Source organism: Serinus canaria, chromosome 9, assembly GCF_022539315.1.
Source record: "Serinus canaria isolate serCan28SL12 chromosome 9, serCan2020, whole genome shotgun sequence".
NCBI lineage: Eukaryota > Metazoa > Chordata > Aves > Passeriformes > Fringillidae > Serinus > Serinus canaria.
The window spans coordinates 5,596,201-5,611,486 of NC_066323.1; the positions used below are offsets into that span (position 1 = coordinate 5,596,201).

The following is a 15,286-nucleotide window of genomic DNA, read 5'->3' on the forward strand; positions in this document are numbered from 1 at the left end:
GAAATCATGAGAGCATTTGGAGAATATTTTGTTAGTGAATTTACCTGAAAGCTGAAGGGTTTCTGCAACTCGAATGAATGCTTTTGCTGGTCACTTAAATAGTGCAAACAATTCCTAGTGTGCAGATGATCATCAAAACAGCATCATGCTTGCCTTAATACTCTTATATTAGCTTGTGAAGAAAGGCTGGAAGTTTATTTACACTCCCTTAGGGGGTGGGTCAGTCATTTCATATTTTAAGTAATGGAATGAAGGAGGTGGAGAAGATTTTATTCCTGTTGGTGAAATAACAACTCAGTTTTGTGCATGCAGAACTGTATACTTCTCACCAGACTTTTGGTTTGTTTGAAGTAAAATAGGAAACAATTAGCCCAGTGAATTGAAGTTCTATGAAGGATTTAATTTCCTTCATGAATTTGAAGTTACCAGTCTGCTATTATTAATGTTTTGCAAATAGCTGTCATGGAATTGGAAAGGCAGAAACTGCCATGTTTAGACATTCTGTCTTCTGAATTGTGAAACAGAGGCAAGAAAAAAAATAAAAGTGTGCTTCAGTTTCTGTTTAACAAGTCTTCTATCTCCTCTGTACCTCAACCTTTCATCTTATTATTACATTTTTAATCAAAACTACTTTTTGGAGGTTTGCCAATACATGCTGAACTTTAGGTATCCAAGGAGATACAAAAAAGTGAAGTCAGTAGCAGTGCCCAATGGCAGCAGTTTGTCCCATGGATGTCTGGCTCAACAAGAGCCATAACAACTGTCCTCTAGTGTAGGCACAAGCCAAATGTCTAATGCTCTGGAATATTTTGTACAAAATCAATGTTAAACCTTTTTTTCTTTCTCTACTCTTCCTGGTTGACACTAGAGCCGTTCCTGCTCAACTGCTTTGAATCTTGGTATTTTCATGGCATTGATTCTCTGTCATTTTGATGGGGTTTTGCTCGTTTCATACACATGAAATATTCACCTTTATGTTCACACAAGTGCAGAAAGAAGGCAAAATTTATCTTTAGTGCTTAATGAAAGACTGCAGAGCATCACCAAGGGTAGAATTTATTACTTTTTGCTTAAAGACCACCAAACACACGCTTACAGGCAAGCACATCTCTGTAATGCTGACCTTAGCTAGCATTTGATCTGAGGCATAAGAACAAGCATCTGAAGTGTAACTGAGATGTTAAAATCATTAGGAGTAGATGAAATGTGGTAGTTGGTAGCATTTTAAAACCCAAAAAACGTAACACTGATTTTATAGCTCTATTGGACATGGTGAAGATGGGATGTATAACAAGAAAAGCCAGGATAATAAAGAGACTCTTTTTTAATGATAAATCCCTGTTGTCCAGCCCATCACTAACCTTGACTCTATCCTGTCTTATCACCTTCAAGGGTATCTGATGGGTAATTTTTTCTCCATCTCCAGTCCTTTTTCTTTTTTTCATTTTTGCCATGTGATTCTGAGAAAGGACAGCTGCTGCCTCTGCAAGCATGACCATCCTTTCTCCTCTGCTTTTCCTGGAGTCATTTGCTTTAGGGCTCTGCCTCTATTTGAGGGAGAGATGTGCAAAGATGAAGAATTTCAAAGGAGGCACCAGCTGGTATTCTTTGTCCCTTCTCATTCAGCTGGCATCCCCAGCTGATGCTTCCTTCTCAATCAAAATATCCTGTATTATTTTAATAAGGTGTCTCTCCTCTCACATAGTCTGTTCACAGGCTAAACAGAAATTATTATACAAGCAGCATTGATCCTGCCTGATCCCCCTGTGTTATGGCACTTCCATTAATGACCTAGAGGCGTGTAAGGCCATTCATTCTGCTTCCTAATTCCTGTCATTTAATGAGTTGAAAATCCTATGTTTTTTCATTGTCAATGCAACCTATAATTAAGCATATCATGGTGCAACACACAAGGTGCAAAATTATATGATTTAGATTTCATTTTGTTACATTAAATAATTATGTAAATCTAGGTTGACACTTTGCATATCTGTTTTGAGAACAAAATTCTCGTTTCCATACCTACACACCCCCAAAGCTGATTGAAAATATTGTGTAACAGGTACATAAAAAATCATCTCTTTGTAAAGCCTTTTTGATTCCTTATTAAACAACATGTTCAAATATTTTGTTGAACAATGCTGATGAAACTCCAGTTTGATAGAGAATGCTTTTTTAATCAAAGTGTTCTGTTAATATTCTTCCCAGGCAGCAGTCACTGCAAAACATACTGAGTAGATATTTTAATTTTATAAGCAAATAAAAAATGTGGGCATTGTGGAGCAATCTGTTGCTGCATTGTGATCAACTGACAGCAAGTGAATGAATTCACTTGGTTAAAGAAAGAAAAAGAAAACTTTTCCACTTTTTGGAACCCACATGACACTCAGGGGTTGCTGTGGGTCTGGCATCACTGTTCCTCACTGCTGATAATTTTCTTCTGTTGTTTACTGGTGTGCTGAAATAGGGAAGGAACACCTTCAAAAGTCTAGGTCTGGGCCAGAAGGAGACTTAAAAAAATATCAGAGCAAATCCAGGAAACAAGGCTTCAAAGAGGGTTGTGAATTCATCTCACACAGGAGGTCTAATAGTTTGATAGCTCATTCAGAATAACTCTGCTTGGACTTCTTGACAGGCCTCAGTCACACCAGTCAGTCATGTTATTTAATGTGTTATAGCACATCATTGGGTCTGGAGTAAAATAAGGGGTTTTTTTTCCCTTGTGAGTGGTATTAGGGTTATATATAATGCCTTGAGAGATTAAGATTTAATTTTATTTTTCTGGAAAAAAAAGTGTGATTGTTTTTTGGGGTTTTTTTCCATGAGTAACCATAGGCATATTTTTTTATTTCAGGCTGAAACTTCTTGCTTTTCATTCTATAAAATGCTTTCTTCCAGCATTAACACAACTGCTAGGTGTGACTTACCATATCTGTATCATTCATTATCTCTATCCCTCTGTCATGTCTCCTCTCCAAACCTGCACTCCAGGTATTTTAATGTCTCCTTCCACATAAGGCTAAGGCCTGATCATCTCTAATCTGCTTGCCAGCTGCTCCTCTGCTGTTTCTGCCATGTCTTTTTTGAGATAGGGTGGTGAGCACTGAACACAGTCTTCCAGGTGAGGGAGTACTAATACTTTGTGTCTTTTCTTTATTTCCCACTGTACTGCCACACCTTTTGGTTTTTTTGGTTTTTGTTTAGTTTGATTTGGTTTGTTTTGGTTTTGTTTTTTTTTTATGCTGGTGTGTATTGAGGATCGTTTCCTGCTGATTATTTTGTGGTTTTCTCATAACACTCTACTGTGAGCATGATTGTGACCTAGTCCTGGCTGTAAAAATGGTCTAGATCAGATCTATAAGGAGAGCAATAAGCAAACAAGGAAGGCAGATGTATGGGGATTATTTTAGGAAACTGTATACATGTATTTATCTACTAGTTCATTTTGAAGTAGCACTCACAGTTTTGTGTATAATTGTTGTATGATTGTCTTGCATGTCATCATCTACTTTTTTGTTGACAGCTTTGTGTTGTGTTAATGACATTGCACACTACTAATACAGTTAATTTTTAGGGTTGTTTGGAATTCTTTTAATCTAAGTATCCAGAAAAAAAAGTTTGACTTTTGGTTTTTTTGGGTTTTTTTATTCCTCATTTCAGACAGGTACGTCATCATTGGTAGCCATCACAGCAGTTTGCAGGGCTATGGTGGGCAAGGCTGGGCCAGCAGCACTGCTGTGATCACAGCCCTGCTCCAAGCCCTGATGCCAGAGGTGAGGAGGGGCTGGAGGCCTGACAGGACCCTGCTCTTCTGCTCGTGGGGAGGAACAGCCCTGGGGAACGTCGGCTCCTACGAGTGGGCTGAGGTAAAACTGCTCTCACTGCAGAGAGGGTTCCTTCTGCTGAGAACAATATGGAATTACCACGTGGAAATTGTGGCTCACTGACTGCCCTCTGAGGTCTGTCTGTGTTCATGCATGTACTGCACAGCCAATCCAGGGAAAACATCTGTAGAGGCATTCCTGGGATAATGAGGTGTGGTATTGTTCGCAGGGGTCCCAGGATGAGGGAAGAGGCAAGAAAGTTGACTCCATGTTCAGAAGGCTTGGTTTATTATTTTATGATATATATTATATTAAAAACTATACTAAAAGAATAGAAGAAAGGATTTCATCAGAAGGGTAAGAATAACTAAGAATAGGAAAGGAATGAATAACAAAGGTTTGTCTCTGACTGAGACAGTTTGGACACGTGGACTGTGATTGGCCATTAATTAGAAACAACCAGATGAGACCAATCATAGATCCACCTTTGCATTCCACAGCAGCAGATGAGAATTGTTTGCATTTTGTTCCTGAGGCCTCTCAGCTTCTCAGGAGGGAAAAATCCTAAGGAAAGGATTTTTGATAGAACTTGTTGGTGACAATGAGGTGCCAGGGTGTTGCCATGGCTGTGGTGGTTGCATGGACAACAGCCTTGGGAGCAGCTTTCCCTCCCTGGTTCAGCACAGCTTTGTAAAAGGGCATTGCCAGGGTTTGACAGAGGGAGGAAAACTTCAAAAAAAGACACAGGCACAGAAAGAGCTTAGAGAGCTTTTTCACCTTCTCGAGGGTTTAATATTTAATAATTTTTCATCGATAGGCTTAGTGTGGAGAGAAGTGAATGAAGAGAGAAAGAGGAGAACCATGCTATGGTTTACATGAATTAAACAAACCTTGCAGTGTTTCCAAATCTAGTGCTGATTCACTTCTCACAGGTTTGTGCTGAGGAGTTGGGCACAATCCCAAACAGACAATTCCTTGGGCTCTTACTTTCAACAGAATGGGAATCAGCTGGTTGAAAGAAAATACCTCAGAAAGTATTGATGATCATACATGGCTAAAGTAGATTTCAGGTCATAAATTAAAGGAGTTGCTACTCCTCTAGGCAGAGAATTTCATGGCTTCTTTTCCAACTCTAATGGTTCAGTGAATTAAAACAGTAGATAAAATAAAGAGTTAATTGCTTTTCACTGTGCATAAGAAGCAGCCAGCCCTCATTGAAATTTCATACTTCCAACATGATTATTCTTCAGAAACAAGAGGGGGTGAAAAAATCAAATTGAAAAGATCCAGGCTGGAAGCAAAATTTGTTTAGTTCCACTTCAAGTCAGCTTTGCATCAGATGTAATTGCGTTACACCCCTTCTGTTCAATATAAAGAGCCACTTCATGCAAAGAGGAACTCATTACTGAGAAGGCAAAGGGGATCCTTTTAAAAAAGAGATAATAATTGAAACAGTTTGTACATGCTATTTTTATAGTCTAAAAAATAATAAAATGAAAACACTGGGAAAGTTACACAATGCAAATCTGAGTTGGGTCTCTGAATGTTTGAGTCCATTTAACTGTTGATAATGATTGCCTTTGAAGTTTGTCTTCTGTAAGGCATAAGTTTAAAAGGCCGTCGTGTTGTTTCACAGTGTGTAATGTTTTCCATTTTTGGCCTTACAAGTGTAGTAATTTTTAATTCCCCCCAGACCTGTTTGCATTTTCTTTAGATGACGTGTGAAATGGAATTATAACTTCTGCTATAGAGAGAACCAGCACTGAGGTATCCTTTGAAGTTTCCAAGAGCATATTGTGAGAAGCAGTATTTAACTAATACTTGGGGAACCACAGAGGATGGAAATGTAGGGTGCAGTTTTCCCCTAGAAGCAACCCAAAGAACAAAACCAGCCTAAATTATAATGATGCAGGGTAGTAACCATTTTTCTGCTTGTGTTGTAGGATCTCAGGAGCGTTCTTCAGAGAAATGTTGTGGCCTACATCAGCCTCCATAATCCAGTCACAGGCAACTCAACTTTACGGCCCGTGGCATCCCCTTCTCTTCAGCAGCTGGCAGCAGAGGTTAGAAATAAAATATTTGGTTTCACTTGTAGTTTATGAAGTTACAGGCTTAAGATCAGTTGACATTCCACAGCAATCAGTGGTTATTTCATTTAAGAATTTTAACCTCACAAATACACGTGAATTGGTTTGGGTTTTTTTTTTTAAGTTAGCAGGGTAAATTTTATTTTCAAAAATAATAGATTGAGAGGTTGGAAGGAATAGCTTGTTTCACCTGTTTGTTAGACAAAGTCTGACCATACTTGCATGCCCTACAGCTTTTTTACCTTTTGGCAGCTTTCAAGTAACATATTTGTTATTCTTCAGCACAGAGCACATTTTTCTCATCCTAATCAAGCCTTTCCAGACTGTTTCTCAGTTTGCATTTAAACCTGTATATCTACCAGATGTAACATGACACACAGGGAGAGTGTTACTCCTACCATAATAAATACTGTCTGAAGTGAGGATGTCAGGTTCAGTGCTCAGCCATGCCTGTGCAGCTCACCTGGAGCCAGAATATTCCACGGGTGTAAGGACACAGAGGCCTTCAACTAATGACCCCTCTGCTGTTCCTGAGCTTTCTGAATTTATCACTGTTTTACAGGAATGGAAAATAGTGTAAGGCACGTTCTGAATTACAAAACCAGTGTGAAATGGTATGCATAAAATGGAGTTCAATTTCACTTCCATAAATTATGCTTTTTAGATGGTTTTTCTGTGCATTTGCCAAATGAATACTTATTCTGATGTTTATTTGACTTGCCTCTGAAGCATTTGGTAAAAAACACTCCTCAAAGCTGCATCTTGGATTGAATGCAGTTCAAGACTCATCTGGCTTGGCAATTGTTCAACCAAGTTAGTAAAATGACATCAATAAATTGTTCTTAGCAATGTCTTAACCACTTCTCCTGTTCAGTGTTTAAGTGGTAATTTCCTCGTGGAAAGAATCTGATTTATTCTGTGTAAGTATTATGAAAAATGTGATGCAACATCATTTCAGAGAAAAAAAAGCTTCCATTTGTGGAAAATTATTTATAATGTTATATATGTGAGTCTGCAGGTGTTATGGATATGTCAATTCAAATTTTGTTACCAGTTTTAGCTATTGTATTTGCAAGAAATGCTACCCTGAAAAGCTGCTAGCCTTTTGCTAACCTAGTGGTGTTGGCAGTTCTGTCTCCATTAAAACAAGTATTTGCCATTTAAGGGAGTAAGTTTATTATTATCCTTGAGCTATTTGGTTTTTTCTCATTTTATTTCTTTGACTCTACAACCCAATCTGTGGCAGTGATCTGAAAACTAAATTGTCTGGAGCTTTGCAGCAGTCTCTTTATTATCTATTTATCACTTTATTAAGACTCTATTTTTTCATCCTAATAAATGCCTTATTAATATGAGCATTACACTCATGCCCTGTGTTTTGAAAAGGAAGCAAACTTCTGCTTTATTTCTCTGGTTTTAAATAATATTTTATAATTCTTGTAATAGCAGTTGTGTTCTGTTCAACAGTATGGAAGGAGCCCCTCTTAGCAGCATTCCCTTGCACCTGGTAATTAATAAAATGTGATTAGAATGTCTTTTTTTCTTTTTTTTTAAGCCTCAGTAAACACATTGCATCTCACTTCTGATTCTTTAATTTTGAGAGTGCACCCCTTCTGCATGTTTATCCTAAAGCCCCATTTAAAAAGGAAAGGATAAAATGCATTGTGAGCATTTTATCTGTATGGCTTTCCTTTCTGTAGGATATTATTATTAGTAATTAAAATAACTGTCACACAATTTGTGACATTAAAAAGAGTGATAGGAATTATTGCTTCCAAATGCTGGCTAGATTTCTGAATTCATATCAAATTCCTGCCAGTGATGGAGCAGCCTAGCACAGACCCTGTGTGTTCCCATGGGTGCTCACAGTGTGCCATGTGTCCAGAAGAGTTTCTCTGGAAGACTGATCTGCTTATAAAGAATATTGATATTACTTCCAGCACTTGCCAGGAAGACAATGTAATTACAGCTTACCTGTAAGTTATGACACTGCAAATGGGGTGAGATGGGACTTTTTGGAGCTCATCTCATCTTGAAGAAATTGTGAGTCTGTTCACATGAGATTCTTGCTACCAGGTGAGAGTTGCAAAGCAGAGCTTAAAAATTCTAATGAGAGAAAAGGATCATTTTAATTTTTGTGAGCTCTGAATATAGGTTAGAACAGAAAAGAAGGTGAAAGAGGAATTTAGAATGAATGATATCAGTCCATTTCAAAATGAAAAGATAGATTAGCCTGTCTTGTTTAGTTGGATAGAAGTTTTCCATAATTTGTGAATACGTGGAAGATCCTGAACTGTGCCTATGGATTCAATATAGGCACAGTTCAGATGTGAACTCATAGAGTAGAACTCATAATTTAATTCCATTTTTAGCCTACAACAAAAGAAACTGTCATGCATTATTTTTCCTTCTACTGCTAAACAGTATTGTAACATTGTTTGCAGGTAAGGGAGACTGAAATCTCACCATTTTTGGGTTTTGTTCAGTGCTCACTGAAGTGCTAAAGTTGTGTGTGAAAGAGAGGGAGAATGTATTCCTAGGGAAAATTAATTTATGTTAGAAAAGCCTACAGAGTATAAGTGCTAGGATTCTGTGGATAACAATGAAAAATTGTAGTTTTTCCTGTGAAAGAGAACTCAAGTAATAATCACCCTAAGTACAGAGCACTCTGTGGATGCTGCAAGGAACATAATTTAAAGAGAACTGTGGGAAAATAGCAAACTAAGATGGGCCAGTGCACACAGCAGTGTTTGCTTTCTGTCTTGTTTTTTTGTTTTTTCCCAAAATAAAATTGTGGACAGTTGCTAATCACTGTAGCTACCACAATATTTTTTCTCTAATTTACGGGAAAATTAGGAAAGAAGTTTTAGGTGAAATATTATTTGTATGGATTTTCTAAACTCAACAATGAAAAGAAGAATCAGGAGACTTAATAACTTGTCTGCTACGTGAGGTCTGGCAATCAGAGAATAGAATAAGTGCTTGGCTAATTAACAGAGACAATGTTTCTTAAAGAATGTTTTGTATAAAGGGATTATATCTTCATATTAGTTGCAGGTTTCAAAAGGGAGCTACATAAGCACTCTGCAAATAATAATTTTATATGCCTGTCTGTGGGATTCTGCTTGAAACACCAAATTACACGAAGAAATGAATTTAAATATTTGGATTAATTAAGCAAAGAGGAACTCAAACAGTTCTGAGACCTTGACATATTTAATTCAAATATTTTTTATATAACTAATTAGTGTCCACATTAACAAGAGGGAAGTGCTGCCAAGTTATATTTTTGTCTACTGTTATTTTGTACGGAAAATGATGGTTAATTCTCTTGCTCAGTTGGTGAATCAGCATTTGTTGGCAGAGTGTCACTGGTAAATTGGGTTTGTTCAAGGCTGGGATTCATTCTCTGTAAATAAGGCCATTAATGATTTTTTTCTATAATGGACATGTCACAAAGAAAAAAAAGTTATTGTGAAACATAAATTCATTGCTGTTGTCTTTTACCTGATTGTGTGACCATCAGACTCCAGGTCTGCTGTTACTGCTGAGCCCAACAGAACTTACTGCTCCTGTCTCCCAAGGAAAGGAGTGATTTAAAGCTATTGATGAACGAGTTGATCATTAAAAATGACTGTGCCAAGTATTGTTCCATGCTATTTGTCAGTATTTGTTTCCACTCATGGAGTAAAAGGCATAAAACATCTCTACATTTAAAGGTGGTGTTATTGACAGAAAGCTCTTTTTTTCTTTATGAAGTGGAGCCAAAGATAAACTTCTGCATAGATGTTACTATCATTATTTCTTGATTTAAAAAAAATAAACTCTCACATTAATGTCAGCATCAATTCTCTTCTTACAGCCTCTGTGTGTTTCACATTTTTTAATGCTGTCAGCATTAACAGTGAATCTCCTAGTGTCATATATCAGTAGTTGTAAATAAGAAAAAAAATTATTATTTGAATTGCTTGTTCTATGCTTTATAACAGAAGACTATTGCTTCCCCATGAGCTTTCAGTCTTTACCTATTATCACTTTTAGTGTTAGATTTGATTGCTGGTGTTACTTTTTATATTTGTGTTGAGAACAAAGGAAAATCTCTTTGACAATCAGAAGTTTATGCCATGAACTTCTATCTCAGCAATTCCTAGCCGTGTTAGAATGATGCTGTTAATGTAATTGGCAATACTTCATTGCCAGCTCTATTAAATTAATTAAGATGCTGCTTCTACAATGTGAAAAGTTTCATTTAATGAGGGATTTGATTTGCAGGAGGGTTTTTTTTGCATCTTCTGACCACTTTTTCCTTTTCATATAATGCTGCTTTGTCCGCTGTCACATATTTTTTCACTCTTCCAAACTGAATAATTTTATTATATTAATGCCAATTCAGACAGTAATTTAACCTACTCATATATTTTATGTTATGAAAATACTATTACTGTTAAATGTGGAGAAAAGAGGTTGTTAGCAAAGCATAATGTAATAATGAATGAGTTTTCCAGCTATGTTCTTACTGCAGAACAATTCTTTGTTCCTGATGACTCAAGCTTTCTGCATCCATGTCCTTCCCTGTATTTACACAGGTTTCTAATAGAGGTGTAAATGATGTATATTTTCAGAAAGGTTTTCTTGGTTTGAAATGTAAATGTCTATTTCAATAATCATTGTGGATGAAACTGAATAAATCTGAATATTTGTTTATGTTCAGGTGTGGTACTGGAGTAGGTAAGTAATTCCTTTTCTGCTGCAAAAATGGGGTTTGGTTTAAGTTTTCTCTTGTCCAATGGAGTTAATATTGTCTTATATAATGAGCTGTACCATGTAAGGGAATTGTTTTTCCCTTCAAGATGCTTTAGCCAGACTACAGTATTAAAAAAGTTACCTTCACTTCTGTCTAAATATTCTTTTGTTTAATTTCATCTTGATTATTTCCCTTCAGAACTTTTTCATGATAACAGAGAGATGTTTTCTTAGTGATTGAAAAACCTCTCATGTAAAGAGTTTAAAAGTAAACTTCTAGTTCTTACAAAAGAAGAGAGATTGAGACTCTAGATATTTTAAAATTTCTCCATAAACAAAAATGATTGAAAAGTTTCTCTTGTTGTTTCTCTCATCATTATTAACTGTGTTGCTGAATGAAATTAAATTGACTCAGCAGGTATAAGCTGTACTACACAAACAGCCCATGGGAAAGAAATGCACGTGAAAAAATTAGGGGTATGGCCAAATAACCAGAATGAAAGAAAGCACCTTTAAATCAGAATTGATAAGAAGTTAATATAAACTGAAGTGTGTAGTGTATAAACAGTCTGTGGAATGTTTTTTGGTCCAAAACAGCTGCAGCCATGTGCTTTAGTCATGCATGTCACAGAAAAAGAGTCAAAATCTTGTGCAGCCCAATTTACTCTTTAGTTTGTAGATCCTTACTGGGAAAAAAAAAAAGCACCTGGCTAGTGAAAAGCAGACCATTTTTATTGTGACCAAAATAGGTAACAATAAAAAGGTGACCTATTTTCAGCAATGCCATAAATATTTAACCTTGCCAGAAGTATCGGGGGGGCCTTTCTGAGCGTGCTGAACCTCACCTCCTGCCAGGGAGAAGGTTCCAGGTGCTCTTTGACACCTTCTGCTCCCCCTGTCTCAGTGTGCCTTGGAGCTGTGGTTGGTTGTTCTCTGGACAAGCATGAAGATATTTGTTTTTAAGAGATGTGTATCTCTTTTGTGTTGTCAAATTGTCAGCTATTTCATAGAGCACTGAGCAGGTTACAGACATCAGAGGAGTAGGAAGAACTCAAGGTTTGTAGACACCTGGGAAGCTGTGAGGGTTTTGGTTTGGATGGGTTTTTTTTGTTTTGGCTTGGGTGTTTTTTAAGCTGTTTTTCCCAGGAAGAGTAGAAGTACCTCTGTAGAATGGTAAACCAGTAACTGAGGAGAAAATGTTGACCTGAGCCCCAGTGGGTGCAGTGAAAAGTGGAATTCCTGCTCATGCTGAGAGATTTTGAGGTTGGAAATTCTCTTTCAACATGGACCCTTGTCATGCTTGGAGGACTCTTAGGTGTCTTCTAGGGTTCAGGTTTAGAAATCAACTCAAAATTATGGTGATTGGCATATTTTTGTTACATAAATTTGTCCCCCCTTTAATTTGTTGTCGCAGTAACAGTTCTAACTTGTGGAAAGAAAAGCTTGATTGCTTTAAGGCTTTTCATTGAACTTCTGTCTCTCTTGTTTAGGCACACTTTAGTAAGAAATACTCAAATTTAGGAAGAGAAAAAGAAATCCCCAAACACCTCACCTGATTAATGTCAGTCATCAAAAGGAAAAAAAAAATCTTAAAATTTTAGCTTAGGCTTATTTATTGGCAAGAATTCAGAATTCCTTTGATGAATTCTTTGAAACCAGGTGTGAGGAAAATCATTCCAAATCCACTTAAGGCTGTGATAGTTTAAATAATCACAAGCATAAACTTGAACTGTTCTGGGATTGGCCTGGTTTGTTCATTCTTCATCTGTTTACCACAAGCAGATTCTGGTGATGGTGTCTTGTCCAGTGATTTTTGGGACACCACAAACAGGGAATGTGAAATGTCAAAAGTAATTTCAAGCCAATTTAATATATATGGGAAATATCCAATATTCCAAATTATTCCTGAGGTTTTAATTCGTAACATAGTTGAGATGCATTTTTATTTATTGAGTCAAAGAGCCACAATTCCCATAGTATTACTCCTGTCTTGGAGTGCACACAGAGTGGGACTTCACTGAATAGAACAGAGAAAATTTTACAGCAGATAATCTCAGATGTCAGGAAAAGCCAAAATGCAAGAAATAGTTTTCTTGGAGGTTCTGCAAAAAGCTTTATTTTGGCAGCTAAAGGTCACACGGCTCCAACCTTTGTCTCCTGGCAGAGCATTGAAAGGGATTTCAAAACCTGTTTTGTAGCCTTCTAGTTTAACACTTTAAATGCTTTAGGTTTTCTTTCAGAAGGAGGTTTAGGAGAGCTGCTGGCTCCTCTGCTTTGTAACACAACATTCTTGTCTCAATTAGATAATTATTGTATAATTACTTGCAAAAGGGCTCAATGTTCTACCTTCAGCAGGTAATTCAGCACTAGAGAGACTTCTATCCATACAATTATTCGCATATGCAATTCTAGCAGTGAGCCCAGAGATGCAAACTGTGGCAGGTGCAGTGCACAGAGAAATATTTAATATTGAGGAAAAAATGAGCTCATATTTATGGAATTCAATAGCTTTAGCCCAATAAAATATATTGGGTTGTGAAGTAAATTTTTTCCACACTGCTGACTAGAATCTGCACCTTTGAAAATTCATGTAGATACTGTATTATTTAGTATTCTCAGAAATATATATATATGTAGCATTCATTAGTCTTCCTTACCAGAGTAAATTGCTTTAGATTGCACTTTACAGGATATGTCAATTTGTAACTCAATTTGTGCAGTGCAAACATTTCTCCCTTACAGACTGTGTATGCATTGTTTCAGAAAGTTCAATTTTATTGCATCAGAATTAACTGTTAAAGATTAGAATTTGGAGGATGAAACCTGAAATATAATGTTAAAGATACTTTACTTAGATTATATTGTGCAGTAGTTAGAAACTATCAGTTGTAGAACTATCAGTTGTATTGTAGAACGCTGCTAATCAGTTCTGAAATAAAATTCATTATCAGCCTTTCTTGATTTCCTTGCTTTCTATGAAAAAGCAGTGACATATCCCTGAAAACTTATTAATAAAACTCCACATTTCCTTAACAAAATTTAAATGTGTTTTTAGTCTTGTAGTACTTGACAGTGCATAGAAATTACAGTATCCCTGTTCAATGCTTTGCTTAGGTTTTGGAAAGATCTCAGATAATAACCCTAATTTTCAGAGCACAAAGAAACACATCATTTAGATGGATGATGAGTGGGTTATAGTTGGCTACTGTGTGTTTTGTTGAAAATCTTTTCAAATTTCCTTGGCTGGATCAGTTTCATGTTAGGATGCTAAACACGGTTCTGGTTAAAACCACATTTAATTCAAGCAGTTGAAGTTCTTCTCCCAAGCCCTAATATTTCATGGTTCTTGAAACCAAGTGCAATTGAGCTTCTATGGAAACCAGAAAGAAAAAGTCATTTGACCATATGGCTTTCTGTTTTCTAGAGTTTTCTCTTCTCCTTTCCCCACTGCTATTGTTTTGCTGTGCAGAGGCAAGGACACTTTCTGGTGGTTTAAGCAGATAAAAGTTGGAAGAATCCAGTCAGGAAAAGAGTATTACAGTCCCCCACTGCTGTAAAAATAAAATCATTTGACATCTTTTGGATCATTTAATTCATCTCTCAGTGGAGCCTGGAGACCTGCATTTGTGGTGCTGACACACTTTAATAAATCTGCTTTGTGATTATCTTCCTGAAAAATTCAATTTCTACAGATACTTGATATCTTGAGTGCCAATACTGTTATTATACCATTTGCTCAATTCCCACTGAAGTCCAGAAGAGGGTTTTTATGTGAAAAATATGATGGTGGTTTATTGACCTTCATGGTCCATACACAGTGGTGGGAGTGACTTTCATTTCAAAGACTGAAAAATAGGTTTTGTGTGTGGCTTGAAGGGGGTGATTTGTTCATGCATAGTTGCTATTAAGAAGTTTCAGACTGAAGGTTTCAGGGCAAGGTAAAGCTTTGTCAGCAGTAAATTTCTCTGGCCTTGTTCCAGGCTGGTGCCATGAGGGAAGATTTGCCATAAGAGAGTTCTTCAAAGAATCACTGATTTTCAGTGTTCTGTGCCATAAAAACGTTTCTTTATTTGTGGCTATTACAACTGAAATTTGGTCTTGGATTACAGTAATAAAGTTAGAGATTTTGATGGCAAATTTCTCCCCCACTTAAAAAAAACCTGGCTGTTGCACTGGCTGTACCATGGTGGATATTGTGGTGTTGGGGTCTGCCGTGCCTCTGCGTGCTTTGTTAGAGATGGGCAGGATGATGCCACAGGATTCTTGGATCCCTTAAAAGAGCTGATATAGTATTGGATATTGGGAATACGTGTGGAGGAGCAGGGAATGTGAGGCATGGATTGTGCAGGACAAGGATAAATGATTTTCTTTTCTTTTTTCCTAGTGAAACGCGTGAGTTTCAGTTGTGTTCATGAACAGCAGATTGAAGATCTCAGCATGGTGGGAGAAACCCCTGCTTGGGGAAGGGGTGGCAGAGAGCTGACCTCTGCAGAGATCTGCTTTTCTGATGATGCTTTTTGATGATAAAGCTCACGAGGGTGTCTGCTGAGCTGATTTGCACGTTGGCAAGGGTTGTTTGGGAAGTGGTGCTAGCAAACATTTCTGGTAGAAATACCACACATCTGAGTTCTC

General features: G+C 37.1%; 1 protein-coding gene across 7 annotated transcripts in view; it reads left to right on the forward strand.

The window, feature by feature from the left end:
* The window catches only part of NAALADL2 (N-acetylated alpha-linked acidic dipeptidase like 2), a 400,239-nt gene that overhangs the window by 306,736 nt on the left and 78,217 nt on the right, over nucleotides 1–15,286 (forward strand). For all 7 annotated transcript variants that reach the window (XM_018912780.3, XM_018912779.3, XM_050978009.1 and 4 more), the window contains 2 exons: nucleotides 3,661–3,866; nucleotides 5,768–5,887. In XM_018912780.3, the coding sequence (XP_018768325.1) occupies nucleotides 3,661–3,866; nucleotides 5,768–5,887 (326 nt within the window). The remainder of the gene's footprint in view (nucleotides 1–3,660; nucleotides 3,867–5,767; nucleotides 5,888–15,286) is intronic.